General features: G+C 42.9%; 1 protein-coding gene across 1 annotated transcript in view; it reads right to left on the bottom strand.

Moving 5' to 3' along the window:
* Window positions 1-22,185, bottom strand: part of SLF1 (SMC5-SMC6 complex localization factor 1) — a 686,747-nt gene that overhangs the window by 410,098 nt on the left and 254,464 nt on the right. The window contains exon 11 of the mRNA XM_053701493.1: window positions 7,492-7,657. Coding sequence (XP_053557468.1) covers window positions 7,492-7,657 — 166 coding nt within the window. The remainder of the gene's footprint in view (window positions 1-7,491; window positions 7,658-22,185) is intronic.

Raw genomic sequence — 22,185 nt, 5'->3', positions numbered from 1 at the left:
CTGGCCTCTGTCAGAAAAATCCTCATTTCTAAGGAGTCTATTATTGTTCCCAAGAAGGGAACCCTTGTTGACGGAGATAGAGAACTCTTTTCCACGTTCACTTTCCATCCGTGAGATCTGAGAAAGGCCAGGACAATGTCCGTGTGAGCCTTTGCTTGAGGAAGGGACGACGCTTGAATCAGAATGTCGTCCAAGTAAGGTACTACAGCAATGCCCCTTGGTCTTAGCACAGCTAGAAGGGACCCTAGTACCTTTGTGAAAATCCTTGGAGCAGTGGCTAATCCGAAAGGAAGCGCCACGAACTGGTAATGTTTGTCCAGGAATGCGAACCTCAGGAACCGATGATGTTCCTTGTGGATAGGAATATGTAGATACGCATCCTTTAAATCCACCGTGGTCATGAATTGACCTTCCTGGATGGAAGGAAGAATAGTTCGAATGGTTTCCATCTTGAACGATGGAACCTTGAGAAACTTGTTTAAGATCTTGAGATCTAAGATTGGTCTGAACGTTCCCTCTTTTTTGGGAACTATGAACAGATTGGAGTAGAACCCCATCCCTTGTTCTCTTAATGGAACGGGATGAATCACTCCCATTTTTAACAGGTCTTCTACACAATGTAAGAATGCCTGTCTTTTTATGTGGTCTGAGGACAACTGAGACCTGTGGAACCTCCCCCTTGGGGGAAGTCCCTTGAATTCCAGAAGATAACCTTGGGAGACTATTTCTAGCGCCCAAGGATCCAGAACATCTCTTGCCCAAGCCTGAGCGAAGAGAGAGAGTCTGCCCCCCACCAGATCCGGTCCCGGATCGGGGGCCAACATTTCATGCTGTCTTGGTAGCAGTGGCAGGTTTCTTGGCCTGCTTTCCCTTGTTCCAGCCTTGCATTGGTCTCCAAGCTGGCTTGGCTTGAGAAGTATTACCCTCTTGCTTAGAGGACGTAGCACTTTGGGCTGGTCCGTTTCTGCGAAAGGGACGAAAATTAGGTTTATTTTTTGCCTTGAAAGGCCGATCCTGAGGAAGGGCGTGGCCCTTACCCCCAGTGATATCAGAGATAATCTCTTTCAAGTCAGGGCCAAACAGCGTTTTCCCCTTGAAAGGAATGTTAAGTAGCTTGTTCTTGGAAGACGCATCAGCCGACCAAGATTTCAACCAAAGCGCTCTGCGCGCCACAATAGCAAACCCAGAATTCTTAGCCGCTAACCTAGCCAATTGCAAAGTGGCGTCTAGGGTGAAAGAATTAGCCAATTTGAGAGCATTGATTCTGTCCATAATCTCCTCATAAGGAGGAGAATCACTGTCGACCGCCTTTATCAGCTCATCGAACCAGAAACATGCGGCTGTAGCGACAGGGACAATGCATGAAATTGGTTGTAGAAGGTAACCCTGCTGAACAAACATCTTTTTAAGCAAACCTTCTAAGTTTTTATCCATAGGATCTTTGAAAGCACAACTATCCTCTATGGGTATAGTGGTGCGTTTGTTTAAAGTGGAAACCGCTCCCTCGACCTTGGGGACTGTCTGCCATAAGTCCTTTCTGGGGTCGACCATAGGAAACAATTTTTTAAATATGGGGGGAGGGACGAAAGGAATACCGGGCCTTTCCCATTCTTTATTAACAATGTCCGCCACCCCGCTTGGGTATAGGAAAAGCTTCTGGGAGCCCCGGCACCTCTAGGAACTTGTCCATTTTACATAGTTTCTCTGGGATGACCAACTTGTCACAATCATCCAGAGTGGATAATACCTCCTTAAGCAGAATGCGGAGATGTTCCAACTTAAATTTAAATGCAATCACATCAGGTTCAGCTTGTTGAGAAATGTTCCCTGAATCAGTAATTTCTCCCTCAGACAAAACCTCCCTGGCCCCATCAGACTGAGTTAGGGGCCCTTCAGAAATATTAATATCAGCGTCGTCATGCTCTTCAGTATCTAAAACAGAGCAGTCGCGCTTACGCTGATAAGTGTTCATTTTGGCTAAAATGTTTTTGACAGAATTATCCATTACAGCCGTTAATTGTTGCATAGTAAGGAGTATTGGTGCGCTAGATGTACTAGGGGCCTCCTGAGTGGGCAAGACTCGTGTAGATGAAGGAGGGAATGATGCAGTACCATGCTTACTCCCCTCACTTGAGGAATCATCTTGGGCATCATTGTCATTGTCACATAAATCACATTTATTTAAATGAATAGGAATTCTGGCTTCCCCACATTCAGAACACAGTCTATCTGGTAGTTCAGACATGTTAAACAGGCATAAACTTGATAACAAGTACAAAAAACGTTTTAAAATAAAACCGTTACTGTCACTTTAAATTTTAAACTGAACACACTTTATTACTGCAAATGCGAAAAAACATGAAGGAATTGTTCAAAATTCACCAAATTTTCACCACAGTGTCTTAAAGCCTTAAAAGTATTGCACACCAAATTTGGAAGCTTTAACCCTTAAAATAACGGAACCGGAGCCGTTTTGAACTTTAACCCCTTTACAGTCCCTGGTATCTGCTTTGCTGAGACCCAACCAAGCCCCAAGGGGAATACGCTACCAAATGACGCCTTCAGAAAGTCTTTTCTAAGTATCAGAGCTCCTCTCACATGCGACTGCATGCCATGCCTCTCAAAAACAAGTGCGCAACACCGGCGCGAAAATGAGGCTCTGCCTATGCTTTGGGAAAGCCCCTAAAGAATAAGGAGTCTAAAACAGTGCCTGCCGATATTATTATATCAAAATACCCAGATAAAATGATTCCTCAAGGCTAAATATGTGTTAATAATCAATCGATTTAGCCCAAAAAAAGTCTACAGTCTTAATAAGCCCTTTTTGAAGCCCTTATTTACAATCGTAATAAACATGGCTTACCGGATCCCAGAGGGAAAATGACAGCTTCCAGCATTACATCGTCTTGTTAGAATGTGTCATACCTCAAGCAGCAAGAGACTGCTCACTGTTCCCCCAACTGAAGTTAATTGCTCTCAACAGTCCTGTGTGGAACAGCCATGGATTTTAGTGACGGTTGCTAAAATCATTTTCCTCATACAAACAGAAATCTTCATCTCTTTTCTGTTTCTGAGTAAATAGTACATACCAGCACTATTTCAAAATAACAAACTCTTGATTGAATAATAAAAACTACAGTTAAACACTAAAAAACTCTAAGCCATCTCCGTGGAGATGTTGCCTGTACAACGGCAAAGAGAATGACTGGGGTAGGCGGAGCCTAGGAGGGATCATGTGACCAGCTTTGCTGGGCTCTTTGCCATTTCCTGTTGGGGAAGAGAATATCCCACAAGTAAGGATGACGCCGTGGACCGGACACACCTATGTTGGAGAAATCCAATTGTCACAAGGACAGAAAGTGATGTGAAATGTTCTGAACAGGGGCACAGATAGCAAAACAAACTTTATCCTATGCTATCCAAAACAAAACAAAAATGTTTGGCTAGAGTTTCACCTAAAAAAGTGCCTGTTCCAACTTACATACAAATTCAACTTAAGAACAAACCTAAAGTCCCTATCTTGTACGTAACCCGGGGACTGCTATACTTTTTTCCTGCATTTAAAATAAAATGCACATACTGAGTGTTACATATAAAAAACTTCAGACTAAAACTTTACTCTAACACAAGCAGCAGAGCACATTTTTATAATTAAGCAAAATAACAAACATTTTGAAAAGAGGTAGAACTAGAAAGAGGTAGATTGTCACTGTTTATAACATTCTGTTATTCGTTATTTCAGAAACTTTGTATTGAAATGCAAAAATGTCAACATGTCCAGATGCTCCTGGCTGGGGTTGACTCTTTTTTTGCAAGCTATTTTGCCTGCAGCAGAGAAGAGGCGCTCAGATGGGGTTGAGGTGCCTGAGATGCAAAAGTAGGGTTTTGACAATTTTGCCAAGGTGGGATATTTATCTTTGTTAACACACCACCAATTTAAAGTGGGGTTTTTTTGTTTTTTTTTTTGTTTTTTAAATATTCTTTTAATGAGGTTTTGTAATAAAGTAAATTTACAATACATACCATGAAACTTAAATGGCATAAATCCAGTTGAACTGGCTCTTTTTTTGCAAGCTATTTTGCCTGCAGCAGAGAAGAGGCGCTCAGATGGGGTTGAGGGGCCTGAGATGCATAAGTAGGGTTTTGACAATATTGCCAGGGTGGGATATTTATCTTTGTTAACACACCACCAATTTAAAGTGGGATTTTTTTGTGTGTTTTTTTTTTTAAATATTCTTTTAATGAGGTTTTGTAATAAAGTAAATTTACAATACATACCATGAAACTTAAATGGCATAAATCCAGTTGAACAATAAACAATGTTATAAGTAAGAAAAAGGGTGGATGACATAACATGGATTTATGTAACCTCAATTTTATAATAATTATAGCAATTTGTAAACGACTGTTTAGCTGGCCTCTCATGGACCATTTGGTAACTAAAAGATGAGCCAAATATGATAGTCATACTATGGACCCCAATGGGGTCTAATGACACTTAAGAAATTATGTTTAACAGCGGGTAAACACCGCTTGAGATAATATAGGGGATGTAAAATTAGAATATTAAACTGGTTCTATCATATGTTAGTAGAGGAGTTGGGCAAATGTTGGTAGAGGAGGAACTGCAGATATGTATGTAGTCTGGATAATCTTATGGTAAAGCAAAATAAACTAACTTATTGTGACTTAACAAGTGAGGGAGCTGTGGATCTATGTAATCTTTGAGTTTTATGTCATCTACAAAGTTGAGGAGTTCTATAAGAGCATACTAATTTATAAGTGAGCTTGGTTCAGACATCGTATGCTCAATTTAGTAATGGTGTATGTGCAATAGTTCATTAGGTCTATTAGCTAGTTGACATAGGGCAAGTTGCAGTTTCTATTGTATATGCAATTCAGAGTAGCAAGACTCAGATATAATGCTATAAGAGCCTATAGTGTCAATATGCACCTTAATTGTACCTCAAGCTACCTCATGGTACAGATTGTTACTACAGAGAACTAGGCGTCTTCGTTGATTTTCTATATACAAATTGCATCTGAATGGAAGATTATGGAATTATATCGGACATAGTAGTTAGTATAGTAATTAGTCAGTAGTAGTACAAACAACAAACATTGGCAAACTCTAAAGAAGTTCTCAAACATATACTGACATAGACAGTAGTATAATAGTTAGTCAGCAGATAGAACATTTGATTACACAAAATACAGATTTATGCAGTCTAAGCTTCAGAAATGTCGTTATTTATAGGAGAAAACTAGTAATATTCACATGATAGTATATGGGTTGGATATCTAGTATGGTTAACATTTCCAATACAGTGGGTAAGACAAATTCTGAAGCTAGTTACTCCAGTTCAGTTCTCACAAAATCTCTATGTACTGCAAACCATACTGCATCATAAACATCTATAATTGAATTAGATAGAAACAAATAATGAACATTGGCAAACACTAGAGAAGTTCTCAAACATATACTATAACTCAGTTCCGGGTGTGTAGAGTGAAATCCTCTAGATTAAGTAAAGAGTTTCTTTAACCTACACCAGATCTATAGTCGGTCTGGATGTAACAGTAAGTGACTGTTCTTTTGAATGGGATGCTCAGCTCACAAGAGAGCAAAAGTCCAGACATCGAGTCTCTCACCTCCCACTCCATATGACCCTTAGTTGAATGAAAAATAAACACAAGAGCTCATTTGCGGGAGTCGGCCACACCTCCCAGGTACGGGCCCAGATGTAAGTGATCAAGCTTCAGTTCATCACGGGAGCACGGTCTGGGAGGGATCAAGTACCGCAAATTCTGACATTCCGTGATCAGTGAAGACCTCTTATCGTAGGCAGTGTTCACCCGCCTCATCCTCGGCATAATTTCAGTGCGGCATATTTAGCTGTCAACGAAATGACGATCTATTCCTCTATCTGTGCTGATATCTGTGGAATATTCTGAGACTCCACCAGAACTGTCCTCCTTGGGTGTTGAAGGCTGTTTTGTGGTGGATAGGCTCTCGGTCTGCTCAGTAGTGACTGTTCCATAGCTTGCAAGTTGTCAAGCGCCATCTTGTATATGCGTATTTCTGACAGTGGCCAGGAGATCGTTGAAGCTCCCTTCTACCTTGCACTCCAGTTCCTCCATTAGTATAAATATGCTTATATAAGACTCCTCCATTATGGAATGATAGAGAGATGACTTTACCTGGCTAGATGTAAGACCGTGGGGGGTGATGTTAGTAAGGTGACTCAGACCTTTAGCTTCAATCTAGGTCGGTTTGGGTCTTCTGGTAGCTAGATCACAGGGATAATGGTATCATCCGACTCCAAACCTTCTCCTCAATTAAAATGCAGGATATTATTGAAGGATGGCATATTAGTTGTGTGATAATCCGTAGATTATTTAGCATGCTGTAGGAGCTGCTGAATTTAGCGTCTCGTCAGCAAAAGCAAGCAATCAGCTAATAATTGTGCAAACAGATAATAGTGCACATCAATTCAAATAACAAATCCCATCAATCTAGGGTTAGGTGTAAATAACAAGCTTGGGACTATATCATGCAAAGCCTAGTTGTAAACTTAAAAAGAAACTTATACTGTCCTGAAAAAGTGAAAAGTAAACGTCTGTAGACATCCTTTAGGCTTAGGAGATAACAATTAAACACAATACCATGGACAGGAGTTCATCGGAGTTAAGCAGCTGGTGTGCAAACCAACTAATCAATAATGAGATTCGTTGACAACTATTTTAAAAATTGATTAGTTGTTGCAGCTCTACAGATATACATGAGCTTCTGCACATACCACCCAACCAATATGCAGCATGTAGGCATGTAAGGGTTATGCAAATAAAAAATAGAAAGACTACAATTTTAAGATAAAATTATAGAAAAAGTAAGCAAAATAGATCATGAAAGTGCATTGCAATATTTATTTTTTATTTAACAAAATTAAACATTTTTATGATAAAGTTTTGAGTTTAACATCCCTTTAAAGTGATAGAAAATCCTAGCGATTTTGAAACGCTAGTATTTACCAGTGCTATATTAGGGGACTTTCAGTCATGAAGTATAAAAAAAACTTCATGCTTAAAGTTTTTTTTATTTGTTTCAGTTTATGCCGATCTGAGCACCTCTAGCCAACCACTGCATAATGCTATTTTTTAAATGAGATGACGTTTCCACTTCTTAGCCAATAGCTGTGCTTGCCAATTGGCTTTATGCTGGATGGATAGCACGCTACTGGCTAACAGGTGGAAATGTCACTTCATTGAAAAAATTGTGTTTTGCCGTCAACTCAGCATAAACTAATACAAATAAAGAAACTTTCAGCATGAAGTTTTTATACTTCATGACTGAACGTACCCTTTATTTATAGCATTGGTAAACCCTAGCATTCCAAAAATTCTAGGATTAAACATTAATTTAAAATCAGAGGCAATACAAATATTTTATCTGCAATACAATGGAGTGAACTTTCAAATACAAGGACTTACATTTTCTTTACGACACATGTCTTTATGGCCTCTCAAAACAAAGTCTGTTAAAGTAATCATTACATCGGTTAAAAGCCTTTGTGTTCTGCTTTCCGACCAAAAGATATTGACTATTATTGATGAATGTAATGCTCTATGGTGGTGAAAATCTATGTTTTCACAAAGTCTAAGGAAAAAAGAATTAAAAAAAAGGACATTTATTGTAGAAAAAAAAACAAATTTTACTTTAAATACAAAAAATTCTAAACACATACTTAGAAAGTAACGGTACACAATTTTTTTTCCTAAGATATGGAAAGTCCATAACGTCATTCAATTACTAGTGGGAATATCACTCCTGGCCAGCAGGAGGAGGCAAAGAGCACCACAGCAAAGCTGTTAAATGTCACTCCCCTACCCATAATACCCAGTCATTCTCTTTGCCTCTGTCAATAGAGGAGGTGAAGTTTGGTGTCTGAAGAAATTAATTCCTTTTTCTGGTACTTTTCCCTGCAAGCAAGGTTTGGGTTTGGGTTTAGGCGAGTCCACATCAATCTCTTCTGCCCATGGAACAGAAAGCCAGAGTTGGTTACTCTGTTCTATCTTTTTCTACAGGTCTCTGTAAGGATTATGTGTCCTTTCACCCTTTGTGAGTTGGTAGACTGCAGGTAAGTGCTTTTGTTTTCTAGGTCTTGGAGACTTGAAATTCTACAATTTGGGGAATTTTTTATTTAGTATTATGGACATGGACCAAGTCTTTTGACAAATGCTTGTTATGCCTTGAGGCACAATTTATTTTTGCCTATGCAATTCTGTTCTGCATGCTTAGCTAGAACACTTCAATTTAAAGATAAATTGTTGCCCTCTGAGCCCAGTGTCTCGCAGGATGATGCTGTTCAGGCAATGCCACAGCTTTCTCCTAATACGTCCCAAGCCTCTACGGCAGTGCTTTCCAAACTGTGTGTCGGGACACACTAGTGTGTCGGCAGCAGTGTGTAGGTGTGTCCCTGCTTCAGCACAAATTTTTTTTAATTAATTTTTTTAATTTTTTTTTTTTGGTTTCTGACTTTCCACCTGCCTGCTACACATATCACATGGTTGACACGTGATTGATACCTAGTGGGTCACAGATCATCTTAACCAATTGGCACAGCTCAGTGGGAACTTAAACTATTACCATTGGCGGATTTGGCGGCACATTGGCTCCTGACTGCACGTGTAGTCTCCTTAATTGGCTCGTGACTGCAAGTGTAGCCAGTGAGTGGGACAGCAGTGTATTTGCAGTGCGGGCAGTAGTCAGTCGGACTCACAGAGCTCTGAGGGTGACAGCTTAAACGCTGAGCTGAAGTCAGAAGTCAGTGTTTATTTTTTGCAACTAGCTCCCAGTAGTGCATTGCTGCTCCTGCTCTTGATATATGGATAGGAAGTGGAAGCTTAAAAATGCTTGATGATGAAATGCGAGTGTCTTTATCTAATATTACACCAAATATTCCGAAACTGTGTTCATCCCATCAACCTCATACATCCCATTAAAATAGTAAGTAGCTATTGGTGTTATTATTTTTTTTTTTATTCTTGCACATACATACTGTTAATTGTAAATGCATTTTATTATTATATAATTTATGTATGTGTCCGTATCTCTTAAAACAAGTTAGTTTAACCTCCTTTTTGCTAGTACAACTGAATTACTGTGTCGCAAAATGATGTAGGTCTACAAAGTGTGTCACCAACATGAAAAGTTTGGAAAGCTCTGCTCTACGGCGTCACATACAGTGCCCTGCAGTTCCTCTCAGCCTCCTGGAGGAGTTTATGTGCCTGCAGATTTTGCTGCACAGGTATCTTATGCGGTATCTGTGGCATTATCTGCTTTTCCTATGCTGGGAAAACACAAGAGGAAAATTAGACATTCAGATAGTAAGGTTTCTGTTCCACCTACTGCTACGCAGGTCGCCCTCCCTCATAAGTGTGATGAGGAGGACACGTTAGTAGCCTTTGAGGGTGAAATCTCAGATTCGAACAGTATTATTCCTTTATCTGATACTGAAGAAGTAAACTTCAGATTTAAGCTTGAACACCTTTGTGTACTGTTAAAGGAGGTATTGGCTACTTTGGACGACTCCGATACTTCTGTCATTATCAACCCTAAGAAGTCTAGTAAACTTAATAAATACTATGATGTTCTTTCCTCTGTGGAAGTTTTTCCTGTCCCAGACCGTGTGACGGAGATTATTTCACAGGAATGGGAGAAGCCAAGGATTCCATTCTCCCCGTCTCCTGTATTAAAAAGATGTTTCCTGTTGCTGACTCCATTAAAGATTCTTGGCGCACGGTGCCTAAAGTAGAAGGGGCTATTTCTACTCTGGCTAAGAGAACTACGATCCTTATAGAGGATAGCTGCTCCTTTAAGGATCCCATGGTCAAAAAGCTGGAAGTTTATTTAAAGAAGATGTATGTTCATCAAGGTCTTCAATGGCAACCTGCAGTTTGTAATGCCACAGTAGCAAGTGCAGCATCTTATTGGAGCAACACTTTGTCGCTGAAGGATATGAAAGATAGGATTAAGGCTCTCAAACTAGCCAATTCCTTTATTTCTGATGCTAAGATGCAAGTTATTAGACTGGGAGTCAAGATGTTTGGCTTCTCTGTCCTAGCCCGTAGGGCATTGTGGCTAAAATCTTGGTCAGCTGATGTTACCTCTAAGTCCAAGCTTCTGGCGCTTCCTTACAAGGCTAAGACCTTGTTCAGACCTGGTGTGGTAGAAATAATTTCTGATATTATGGGTGGGAAAGGGACTTTTCTACCGCAAAACCAGAAGAACAGACTCAAAGGACGTCAAAGTAAATTTCCTTCATTTTGTTACTTCAAAGGTCAAAAGTTTTCCTCTCCCTCTTCCAAGCAGGAGCAGTCCAAGTCTCCTTGGAAGCCCAAACAATCTTGGAATAAGGGGAAGCAATCAAAGAAACCCTTAGCTGAGTCTAAGTCAGCATGAAGGGTCGGCCCCCGGTCTGGGAGTGGATCATGTGGGGGGCAGACTTTCCCTGTTTGGTCAAGCGTAGAGATAAGATGTCCCAGATTATCTGCAGACCAGGTAAAAAGAGTGGCATTCTTGAACTGTGTTCAGGACCTTTCCTCCCTGGGAGTGATGGTTCCAGTTCCAGTAAGGGAACAGGGTCTAGGATTCTATTCAAATCTGTTCGTGGTTCCCAAAAAAGAGGGAACTTTTCGACCCATTTTAGACCTAAAGTGCCTCAACAAGTTTCTCAGGGTACCGTCCTTCAAAATGGAAACCATTCGTTCCATTCTTTCTTTGGTCCAAGAGGGTCAGTTCATGACGACCATAGACTTGAAGGACGCGTATCTTCATGTTCCCATCCACAGGAATCATCACAAATTCCTGAGATTTGCCTTTCTAGACAAACACTTTCAGTTTGTGGCTCTTCCACTTGGACTTGCCACCGCTCCCAGAATTTCCTCAAAGGTTCTGGGGCTCTCTTGGCAGTGTGGATTTGTAGTGGCGCCATACCTGGACAACATATTAGTTCAGGCGCCATCTTTTCAACAAGCAAACTCTCATACAGAGATCTTCTTATCTTTTCTACGTTCCCACGGTTGGAAAGTGAATCTGGAAAAGAGTTCCCTTGTTCCAGCAACAAGTGTGGTTTTCTTAGGGACCATTATAGATTCCCTATCTATGAAAAATTTTCTGACGGAGGTCAGAAAATCCAAAATTCTCTCCTGTTGCCTATCTCTTCAGTCTACTGTTCAGCCATCAGTGGCTCAATGTATGGAGGTAATTGATCTTATGGACGCTTTCATGGACATCATTCCCTTTGCTCGATTCCATTTGAGAGCTCTGCAATTATGTATGCTCAGACAATGGAATGGAGACCATTTGGATCTGTTTCAGAGGATAGATCTAAACCAGTCGACAAGAGACTCTCTTCCGTGGTGGCTTTTTTCAGGACCATCTGTCTCAGGGCATATGCTTCTGGAGACCTTCCTGGGTGATAGTGACCATGGACGCCAGTCTGCTAGGCTGGGGAGCAGTCTGGGACTGGTTAAAGGTTCAGGGACTATGGACTCGGGAGGGGTTTGCTCTCCCCATAAACATCTTGGAGTTGAAAGCAATTTACAATAATCTGATGGCTTGGCCTCAATTGTCTTTAGGCCGGTTTATTAGGTTTCAGTCGGACAACATCACCTCAGTGGCTTACATCAACCACCAGGGAGGAACTTGGAGTTCCCTAGCAATGAAGGAGGTGGCACGGATTATTCAGGGGCGGAAGCTCACAATTGTTTTCTATCTGCCATCCACATTAGTGGAGTGGACAACTGGGAAGCAGATTTCCTGAGCAGACAGACATTTCATCCCACGGAGTGGGCTATCCATCCGGAGGTGTTCTCTAGGTTAACCCTCAAATGAGGGGTGCCGGAGTTGTATCTGTTGGCGTCTCGGCAGAAGGCCAAGCTTCCAAGGTACGGTTCAAGGTCAAGGGATCCTCAGGCCGCTCTGATAGATGCTCTGCGGTTCAATGGGATTTCGTTCTAGCATACCTGTTTCCTCCGTTTGTGCTCCTTCCACAAGTTATTGCACGTATCAAACAAGAGAGAGCATAGGTAATTCTAATAGCTCCTGCATGGCCTTGCAGGATCTGGTATGCAGAACTAGTGAAGATGTCATCTTGGCCACCTTGGAGCCTCTCGGGAAGGACCTTCTAACTCAGGGTTCATTCCTCCATCCAAATCTTGTTTCTCTGAAGCTGACTGCTTGGAGAATGATTTTCTGAGTCTGTTACTCAAAAAAATGAGCCTGTTACTCAAAAAATTTACCATAAGGCATGGCGTAAATACCTTTATTGGTGTGAATCTACGGGCTACTCTTGGAGTAGGGTCAGGATTCCTAGAATTTTGTCTTTTCTCCAGGAAGGTCTGGAGAAAGGGTTGTCAGTCAGTTCTCTGAAAGGTCAGATTTCTGCATTATCTATTTTGTTACACAAGCATCTGGCGGATGTGCCAGATGTTCAATCCGTTTGTGAAGCCCTGGTCAGAATCAGGCCTGTGTTTAAACCTGTAGCTCCTCCTTGGAGCCTTAATCTTGTTCTTAAAGTTTTGCAGCAGGCTCCGTTTGAGGCAATGCATTCCATAAATATTAAGTTGCTATCTTGAAAGGTTTTGTTTCTTATTGCTATCTCTTCTGCTCAGAGAGTTTCAGAACTCTTGACTTTGCAGTGTGATTCGCCTTACTTATCTTTCATGCGGATAAGGCGGTTCTTCATACTAAATTGGAGTTTCATCCTAAAGTGGTTTCGGATAGAAATATTAATCAGGAAATTGTTCCTTCTCTCTGTCCCAATCCTTATTCTCATAAAGAACGTCTGTTGCGCAACTTGGATGTTGTGCGTGCTCTAAAATTCTATCTACAGCAACTGTGTTTGTTTCTCAGGAAAGCGTAAGGGTCAGAAGGCTACTTCTACTTCTCTTTCCCTCTGGTTGAGAAGTATGATTCGTTTTGCTTATGAGACTGCTGGACAGCAGCTTCCTGAGAGAATTACAGCTCATTCCACTAGGGCTGTCTCCTCTTCTTGGGCTTTAAAAAATGAAGCTTCTGTGGAACAGATTTGCAAGGCTGCAACTTAGTCCTCTCTGCATACTTTTTCTAAATTTGACAACTTTGATAATTTTGCCTCGGCTGAGGCCTTTTTTGGGAAAAGGGTTCTTCAAGCGATGGTGCCTTCTATTTAGGTCTGTCTGTCTTTTTCTCCCTCCCTGTTCATTCAGTGTCCTCTGGCTTGGGTATTGGCTCAGACTAGTAATTGAATGACGTTGTGGACTCTCCATATCTTAGGAAAGAAAATAAAATTTATGCTTACCTGATATATTTCTTTCTTTCCGGATATGGAGAGTTAACGAACCCACCCTTTTTTAACAGTTATTTTTTTACTAAACTTCAGGCACCTCTACACCTTTGTGTTATTCCTTTTCCATTTCCCTTCAGTCAAATGACTGGGCATTATGGGTAGGGGAGTGACATAAATTTTGTTTTTCAATATTTTCTTGAAATTTTCTTATACCAGCTACTGTAATTAACTAATAATCTTATACATTTTCTCTGGTTTAAAATAATTTCTACTACAATTTTTTTTAAGTATTTTAAATGAACACAGTGAATAATGGGCTTTTATTCTAAAAATTCTAAAATAAAATATTTTAGAATCTTAAATTTTGCTTACCTGATCATTTGCTTTTCTTCTGACGGGAAGAGTCCACGGCTGCATTCATTACTTTTGGGAATTCAGAACCTGGCCACCAAGAGGAGGCAAAGACACCCCTGCCAAAGGCTTAAATACCTCCCCCACTTCCCTCATCCCCCAGTCATTCTGCCAAGGGAACAAGGAACAATAGGAGAAATATCAGGGTGAAAAAGGTGCCAGAAGAAGAAACTTTTTTACAGCCGCATCATCAAAAAAAAGCGGGGGGGAGCTGTGGACTCTTCCCGTCAAAAGAAAAGAAAATTATCAGGTAAGCATAATTTTGGAAACACAAGAAAAAAGTAAATTTATGCTTACCTGATAAATTAATTTCTTCTATGGTACGACGAGTCCACGGATCCATCCTTTACTTGTGGGATATTATCCTCCTGCCAACAGGAAGTGGCAAAGAGCACCACAGCAGAGCGGTCTATATAGCTCCTCCCTTAGCTCCACGCCCCAGTCATTCGACCGAAGGTACAGGAAGAAAAAGGAGAAACTACAAGGTGCAGAGGTGACTGAAGTTTAAAATAAAAAAAATATAATCTGTCTTAAAATGACAGGGCGGGCCGTGGACTCGTCGTACCATAGAAGAAATTAATTTATCAGGTAAGCATAAATTTACTTTTCTTCTATAAGGTATGACGAGTCCACGGATTCATCCTTCACTTGTGGGATACAATACCAAAGCTACAGGACACGGATGAACGGGAGGGACAAGACAGATGGTTAAACAGAAGGCACCACAGCTTGAAGAACTTCTCTCCCAAAAATAGCCTCCGAAAAAGCAAAAGTATCACATTTGTAAAAGGTATGAAGCGAAGACCAAGTCGCAGCCTTACAAAGCTGTTCAACAGAAGCATCATTTTTAAAAGCCCATGTGGAAGCCACCGCTCTAGTAGAGTGAGCTGTAATCCTTTCAGGAGGCTGCTGTCCAGCAGTCTCGTATGCCAAACGGATGATGCTTTTCAGCCAAAAAGAAAGAGAGGTAGCTGTAGCTTTTTGACCTCTACGTTTTCCAGAATAGACAACAAACAAAGAAGATGTTTGACGGAAATATTTGGTTGCTTGCAAGTAAAACCTCAAAGCACGAACCACTAAGAACTTTCCAAGATAGAAGCTTAATATCTATGGAATGCATAGGTTCAAACGGAACCCCTTGAAGAACTTTAAGAACTAAATTCAAACTCCATGGCGGAGCAACAGGTTTAAACACAGGCTTGATTCTAACTAAAGCCTGACAGAACGACTGAACGTCTGGAACATCTGCCAGACGCTTGTGCAGTAGAATTGATAAGGAAGATATCTGTCCCTTTAAGGAACTAGCTGATTGCCCCTTCTGCAATCCTTCTTGGAGAAAGAACAAAATATCTTATGATAAATTTTCCTAGTAACAGGCTTTCGAGCCTGAATCAAGGTATCTATGACCGACTCAGAGAAACCCCGCTTGGATAAAATCAAGCGTTCAATCTCCAAGCAGTCAGCCGCAGAGAAATTAGATTTGAATGCTGGAACGGACCTTGAATCAGAAGGTCCTGTCTCAGTAGCAGAGTCCATGGTGGAAGAGATGACATGTCCACAAGGTCTGCATACCAAGTCCTGCGTGGCCACGCAGGTGCTATCAAAATCACTGAAGCTCCCTGTTTGATTCTGGAAATGAAATGAGGAAGGAGAGGAAATGGTGGAAACACATAAGCCAGGTTGAACGACCAGGGTACTGCTAGAGCATCTATCAGTACTGCCTGAGGATCCCTTGACCAAGACCCGTAACAAGGAAGTTTGGCGTTCTGAAGAGACGCCATCAGATCCAATTCTGGTGTGCCCCATTGCTGATCAATTGTGCAAACACCACCGGATAGAGTTCCTACTCCCCCGGATGAAAAGTCTGACGACTTAGAAAATCCGCTTCCCAGTTCTCCATTCCTGGGATATAGATTGCTGATAGATGGCAAGAGTGAGTCTCTGCCCATCGAATTATTTTGGTAGCCTCGAGAACTCTTTGTTCCCCCCTGATGATTGATATATGCTACAGTTGTGATATTGTCCGACTGGAACCTTATGAATATGGCCGAAGCCAGCTGAGGCCACGTCTGAAGTGCGTTGAATATCGCTCTCAGTTCTAGAATATTTATCGGGAGGAGAGCCTCCTCCCGAGTCCACAAACCCTGTGCTTTCAGGGAATTCCAGACTGCACCCCAGCCCAATAGGCTGGCGTCCGTCGTCACTATGTCCCATGCTGGCCTGCGGAAACACATTCCCTGGGACAGATGATCCTGTGACAACCACCAAAGAAGAGAGTCTCTGGTCTCTTGATCCAGATTTATCTGAGGAGATAAATCTGCATAATCCCCATTTTACTGTTTGAACATGCATAGTTGCAGTGGTCTGAGATGCAAGCGAGCAAACGGAACTATGTCCATTGCCACTACCATTAGTCAGATTACCTCCATACACTGAGCCACTGACGGCCGAGGAATGGAATGAAGAGCTCGGCAGATGGTTAAAATCTTTGATTTCCTGACCTCCGTCAGAAAAATTTTCATGTCCACAGAATCTATCAGAGTTCCCAGGAATGGAACTCTTGTGAGAGGGATAAGTGAACTCTTTTTTACGTTCACCTTCCACCCGTGAGATCTTTTGTCCAGATAAGGTGCCACAGCTATGCCCCGCGGCCTTAGAACCGCCAGAAGGGACCCTAGCACCTTTGTGAAAATTCTGGGGGCTGTGGCCAACCCGAAGGGAAGAGCCACAAACTGGTAATGCTTGTCCAGAAAGGCGAACCTGAGGAACTGGTGATGATCTTTGTGGATAGGGATGTGTAGATACGCATCCTTTAAGTCCACGGTGGTCATATATTGACCCTCCTGGATCATTGGAAAAATAGTCCAAATGGTCTCCATCTTGAAGGATGGGACTCTGAGGAATTTGTTTAGGATCTTGAGATCTAAAATTGGTCTGAAGGTTCCCTCTTTTTTGGGAACCACAACAGATTGGCATAGAACCCCTGCCCCTGTTCTGTTTTCGGAACAGGGCAGATCACTCCCATGGTATATAGGTCTTCTACACAGCGAAAGAACGCCTCTCTTTTTGTCTGGTTTACAGACAATAGAGAAAGATGGAATCTCCCCCTTGGAGGAGAATCTTTGAAATCTAGAAGATACCCCTGGGTTACGATTTCTAAAGCCCAGGAGTCCTGAACGTCTCTTGCCCAAGCCTGAGCAAAGAGAGAAAGTTTGCCCCCTACTAGATCCGGTCCCGGATCGGGGGCTACCCCTTCATGCTGTCTTGGTGGCAGCAGCGGGCTTCTTGGCCTGTTTACCCTTGTTCCAAGTCTGGTTAGGTCTCCAGACTGACTTGGATTGAGCAAAATTCCCTTCTTGCTTTGCAGCAGAGGGACCACCTAAATTATCTTGTTTGGTCCTCATCTTATTTGTCTTATCCTGAGGAAGGGCATGGCCTTTCCCTCCAGTGATGTCTGAAATTATCTCTTTCAGTTCAGGCCCGAATAGGGTCTTACCCTTAAAAGGGATGGCTAAAAGCTTAGATTTTGATGACACGTCAGCAGACCAGGACTTAAGCCATAACGCTCTACGCACTAAAATGGCAAAACCTGGATTCTTTGCCGCTAATTTAGCTAGTTGAAAAGCGGCATCTGTAATGAAAGAATTAGCTAGCTTGAGAGCCCTAATTCTATCCAGAATATCATTTAATGGGGTCTCAACCTGAAGAGCCTCCTCCAGAGCCTCGAACCAAAAAGCAGCTGCAGTAGTTACAGGAACAATGCACGCTATTGGTTGGAGAAGAAAACCCTGATGAACAAATATTTTCTTTAGGAGACCCTCAACCTAAGTTTTTATCCATAGGATCTTTGAAAGCACAACTGTCCTCAATAGGTATAGTTGTACGCTGTAAGTTTGCCCCACAAGGAAATTTAACATTTAACCCTTTAATGTGCAAACCTGATTGAAATTAGGCCTAAATCCGGAAAAAACACCACCAGCACCTTGCCACAGCCCTGCTGTGGTGCATACCTACCCTCAGGGATAGTAAATATGGGGTTAAAGCTTCGATTTGGCCCAAAACATCCACAAGGGCCCTCAGGAGTTGGAGATTGCTGCTTGCTGAGTGAAAACAACTGAGCATCTGAGGCGCGAAAATAGGCCCCGACCATCGCACTTGATGTCTCTACAGCCTCAAAGAACCGCACCAGAGCGGTTTTAAACTAGCCATGTGGGTTCTGAGACCCAAAAAATAAGCCAAGTGTACCCTCAATAAAGTTGCCCAAAAAACGTTATTGCCCACAAAACGTTAACAGCACTCCCAGTTCATAAAACGTTTGCCCACAAAAATTCAAAACTCAGTGTCAACCATCTTTGTAATTAGACCCTTATGCAAGCTTAGTAATGCCTTTATATAGCTCTTAGGATTACTGCTTACCCTTACCCTCATGGGGATACTGTCAGCCTCTCTGAAATACACAGTCTCTCCAGGAAAAATGACTGAACATACCTCACTGCTATACAGCATGAAAACGTTCCTCACACTGAATTTTCTTGTACCCCTCAGCCTCTGTGGGAACAGCACTGGATCTTAGTTACAAATGCTAAGATCATCATCCTCCAGGCAGAAGTCTTCATCCATCTGCTGCCTGAGAGTAAATAGTACACACCGGTACTTTTTAAAACAAAAAACTAATATTTTATCACCTCTTTCACTTTACCCTTCCTAGTACTTAGAATAGGCAAAGAGAATGACTGGGGGGTGGAGCTAAGGGAGGAGCTATATAGACAGCTCTGCTGTGGTGCTGTTTGTCACTTCCTGTTAGCCGGAGGATAATATCCCACAAGTAAAGGATGAATCCGTGGACTCGTCGTACCTTATAGAAGAAAAGCTATAGAGGACACTCCATGCAAACAAAGGGCGGGTACAGAAGGTGGCCCCTTTGAAGGGCACCACAGCCTGAAATTACCCATAGAAAAACTGAAAACAAAAGTAACTGCCCATCAGTTAAACAACCGGCATGCCGTGCTGGAGACCACTCAAAATTAGATTCCACTGAGCACAGTGCCTCCGGGGAGCCAAATCGCACAAACTTACCCGAAGGAAAAGCACTTCAACCTACCCCGAAGAGGAGAAAGGAGTACCCAAAGGAGATCCAAAGGACCGTCAGAAAAGGGTAAGAAACCCCAAGACAAAGCGAAACAAAGGTTATTACAAGACAACCACCCAGGAAAAAGACTCTCTAGAAAGTCCATCTCCCAAAGGGAGACTCACAACCTATGAGAGAGCGATCGCTAGGAAGAATAACAATCCACCCTCAGCTCCTCTAACACCATATAACTTATGGTGCGCCAAGGAAGCCGCAAGCTCCCCACTGAACCATAGTCTAGTAGACACAACTGCTAAAACTAGCCACATATAGGTAGGAAAACCATATCATGACCAAAGGAAAAACACAGAGCCCACCGACAGGATGGAAAAACTAACTGTCCTAGCAGAAAAAAAGAGGGCTCTCTGTGAAACACAAAACCCCAACTGACAGAACTTGTGAGTTCCAGCTCCAGGGCAGCAAAGCTGAATCTTCAGTGATCATGGGACCCCATCCCACAGAGAGTGCCGAATTATCGACGGTAACTGCCGACCAGGAAAATCCGGAGCCCAGAAGACATCCAACACCAGATGCAATGCAACCAGTGGAGGAAGAAACACCCGTGAACCCCCCACCAGGGAGGATAACAGGGCCAACAGAAAACACATGGTCAGACCCAAGAGAGTAGACAGATCCCTGACCTCCCCTCCGAGGAACCCCAAAAACGGGCTGGCAACGTCCGCCTCAAGAGAGAGCGGAGGGCCGAAGAGGAAACTAACCCATTGGAAAACCACTCTGACCAATTACTAAAAGCTGGCATGCTACAACGAATCCATGACAGAAATATAAAGCTTGCGAGCACACATTCAAAGTGCAAGTAGCTGCAGCTGGTTTCAAACTGCAAACCTTCCTCTTGTTAGGCAGCTAAGCTAACTTTCAGGCTACTACAGCTGGCTCTACGTGCTCGGGTTCCAAAAAGCTTACACAGTTCCCGTCTCTAAAGAAGGAACACTCCCAAAAGGGAAGATAGGGCTCAGAGCTACAACAATACCCTAGAACCAGAGCCAGCCCTTCTGACATCCAAAACGCAAGGAGAGAAGAAAAGAATCTTCGAACGAGAAGATAAGGACCCATAGGTCTCCATGGAAACTGTTTACTTCCAAAATCCTCCCCAAAAGGACAAAAGCCAAGGGGACCGCTTCCCCAGCCATAGGCAACGCAAAGAGACCAAATAGAATGGTAAAACAATACCAGCTCAGTTAAGACAAACAACCTTGAGCTTTAAATGCAAAAGTTGCCACTGGCGACAACCGTAGATCCACCTGAAAGGCAGAAAACAAACCTTCAGGTAGATACCAAATCTCCCATGAGAGATAAAAACAAACCACCCAAAGGGACAAGCGGATGTTCTAAACCCTAAAGTTTGAAACTGAACCGCCCAGGACCGAGTGCAGCGACCTGGACCCCAAAATCTCAGACAAGAGACATGGCTCTCCCCAAAATTCGGGACAGGCCGTATGTCCTGAGGAACCACCAAGTTGCCTCATACTTAAAAGGGCACTCTAGGTAGTGTATTCCACACCCCAATGTCCTTGAACATTGGACACTCGCAAGAGACTCAGACCAAGATCATAGAAAGACATCTAGACAGGCCTCAGAGATGGCAACCCGCACCCGTAGGTGGAGCCGAACCCTAACCCTTCACTTGCAACCCCAGAAATCAAGAGCTCCTAGAGGCTCAAGTGCAACACTCCAAGTCCAGGGACCCTGGAGATTACCAGGGACGGGGCTCCTTATAATGGAGAACATACCACAATAGCTGGATTCAACACGGAACCTTAGCCATGTGGGCAACTGGGCGACCAACTAGGCTACACCGCCAAGCATAACCAGCCCCTTAGTTGGAGAGCCAAAGCTACTCACAGGATCAGCTTCCCAGAAATCCTTGTACCAGGAATAACAGACAACCCCACAATTCCCTCTGAGAAGAAGACCAGAGGCGGTTGCCGGGAGAAAGAAGAGTAACCCAACCCCTACGCTCCATCTTATGAGAGCCTGCGATATACTGAAAAAAGGGGAACCGGACATACCCAAACTTCCGGACTCAGGTGACCAGACCACTCAAGAAGGGAAAAAAACAGTCCCAGCAACCTCGAGGGGTACCAGCGACTAGGCCACAATAAAAACAGACACCCGGAATACCAAGATTAAAATGAAAATCATCATCCAAACTGGTATCCCAACTGTCCAGCGGTCATGCAAACCTCCAAAACCCAAGAGGAGTCAGACGGATTCCCACAAAAGGAACGGGAGGGGACCTATACAATCCCTTTCGACACTCCGTTCATCGAGGACAAGGAGCAGGTTGACGTATAAGAAACGAAAACACCTCCTCAAGTATTGGATAAATAAACATAAAACGAAAACCCCAAACAAAGTGAACGACTCAACACCCAACAGGATAACCAGCACACCATCACCACGTGGTTGACATGAACCTTAAGGAACAGCAGCTAGTGCCCAACCAGTACCTGCCTGGTACAAGGAACACCTGAACTGTCCAAGAAAAACATAAACTTTAATTATAACTAAGTTCTGATATAGAAAGCATGCAGCTTTAAAGGAAGTGCCCTCGCCACCACAAAATCGCAAGTATCAGTTCCAGAGAAGAAATGCTCCCAAAATGGAAAATTATAGCAGACATGAGCTTCCTAAAACAAATCAAATATATCCTAACTGGAATAAATAAAATAAAGGCAGCACCTGAGGGTGAACGCCCAAAGGAAAATGGCACGCCAACCGGACCAGCCGATTATAGAGGCCCAAGCTCAGAACTGGAACAGATACTCAAAAGAAAAGAAACACGGAGACATTAAACAGATTGTTTCATCCCCACACGTCTAATCCAGTTTGCCTTCCGGCACAGAAGACCGAGGATCCCACGGCCCAGTAGGGCTGGAATCCTCCAGCACGGCCAAAACATACCTTACTAAAACATGAAGACTTGGCAGTCTATAACGGAAGACAAAATGTTCCCCCGCCGGATCAATGGGCGACCTCGGTCCCGAGGGTGGGGCCCCTGAAGCCTCAGAGGCCATTGCTTCCCCAGAAGGTCTAACTGACTCAGGCGATCCCACGTCCGACAAACCCCGGTTAACAGAACACGGACAGTATCTTAAAAATACCTCTCTAGGAAGATATAAATGCGCCAGCGCCATAGATATGGCCATGCGGAACCGTGCTGTAACTTCTGGAGGAAACAAAGCGCCTTCCGGAGGAGTAACAGCCATAGGGACACCTGCTTGCGTAGCAAAAGAAGGTTCTGGGGCACGTGCCTCACGGGACATGGAATCCACAGGGGCGGATGGCTCAACG

The sequence above is a fragment of the Bombina bombina genome, chromosome 2, assembly GCF_027579735.1.
Source record: "Bombina bombina isolate aBomBom1 chromosome 2, aBomBom1.pri, whole genome shotgun sequence".
Lineage (NCBI taxonomy): Eukaryota > Metazoa > Chordata > Amphibia > Anura > Bombinatoridae > Bombina > Bombina bombina.
The sequence above is the reverse complement of the archived record's forward strand: the minus strand, read 5'-3'. Positions and strand labels throughout refer to the sequence as shown.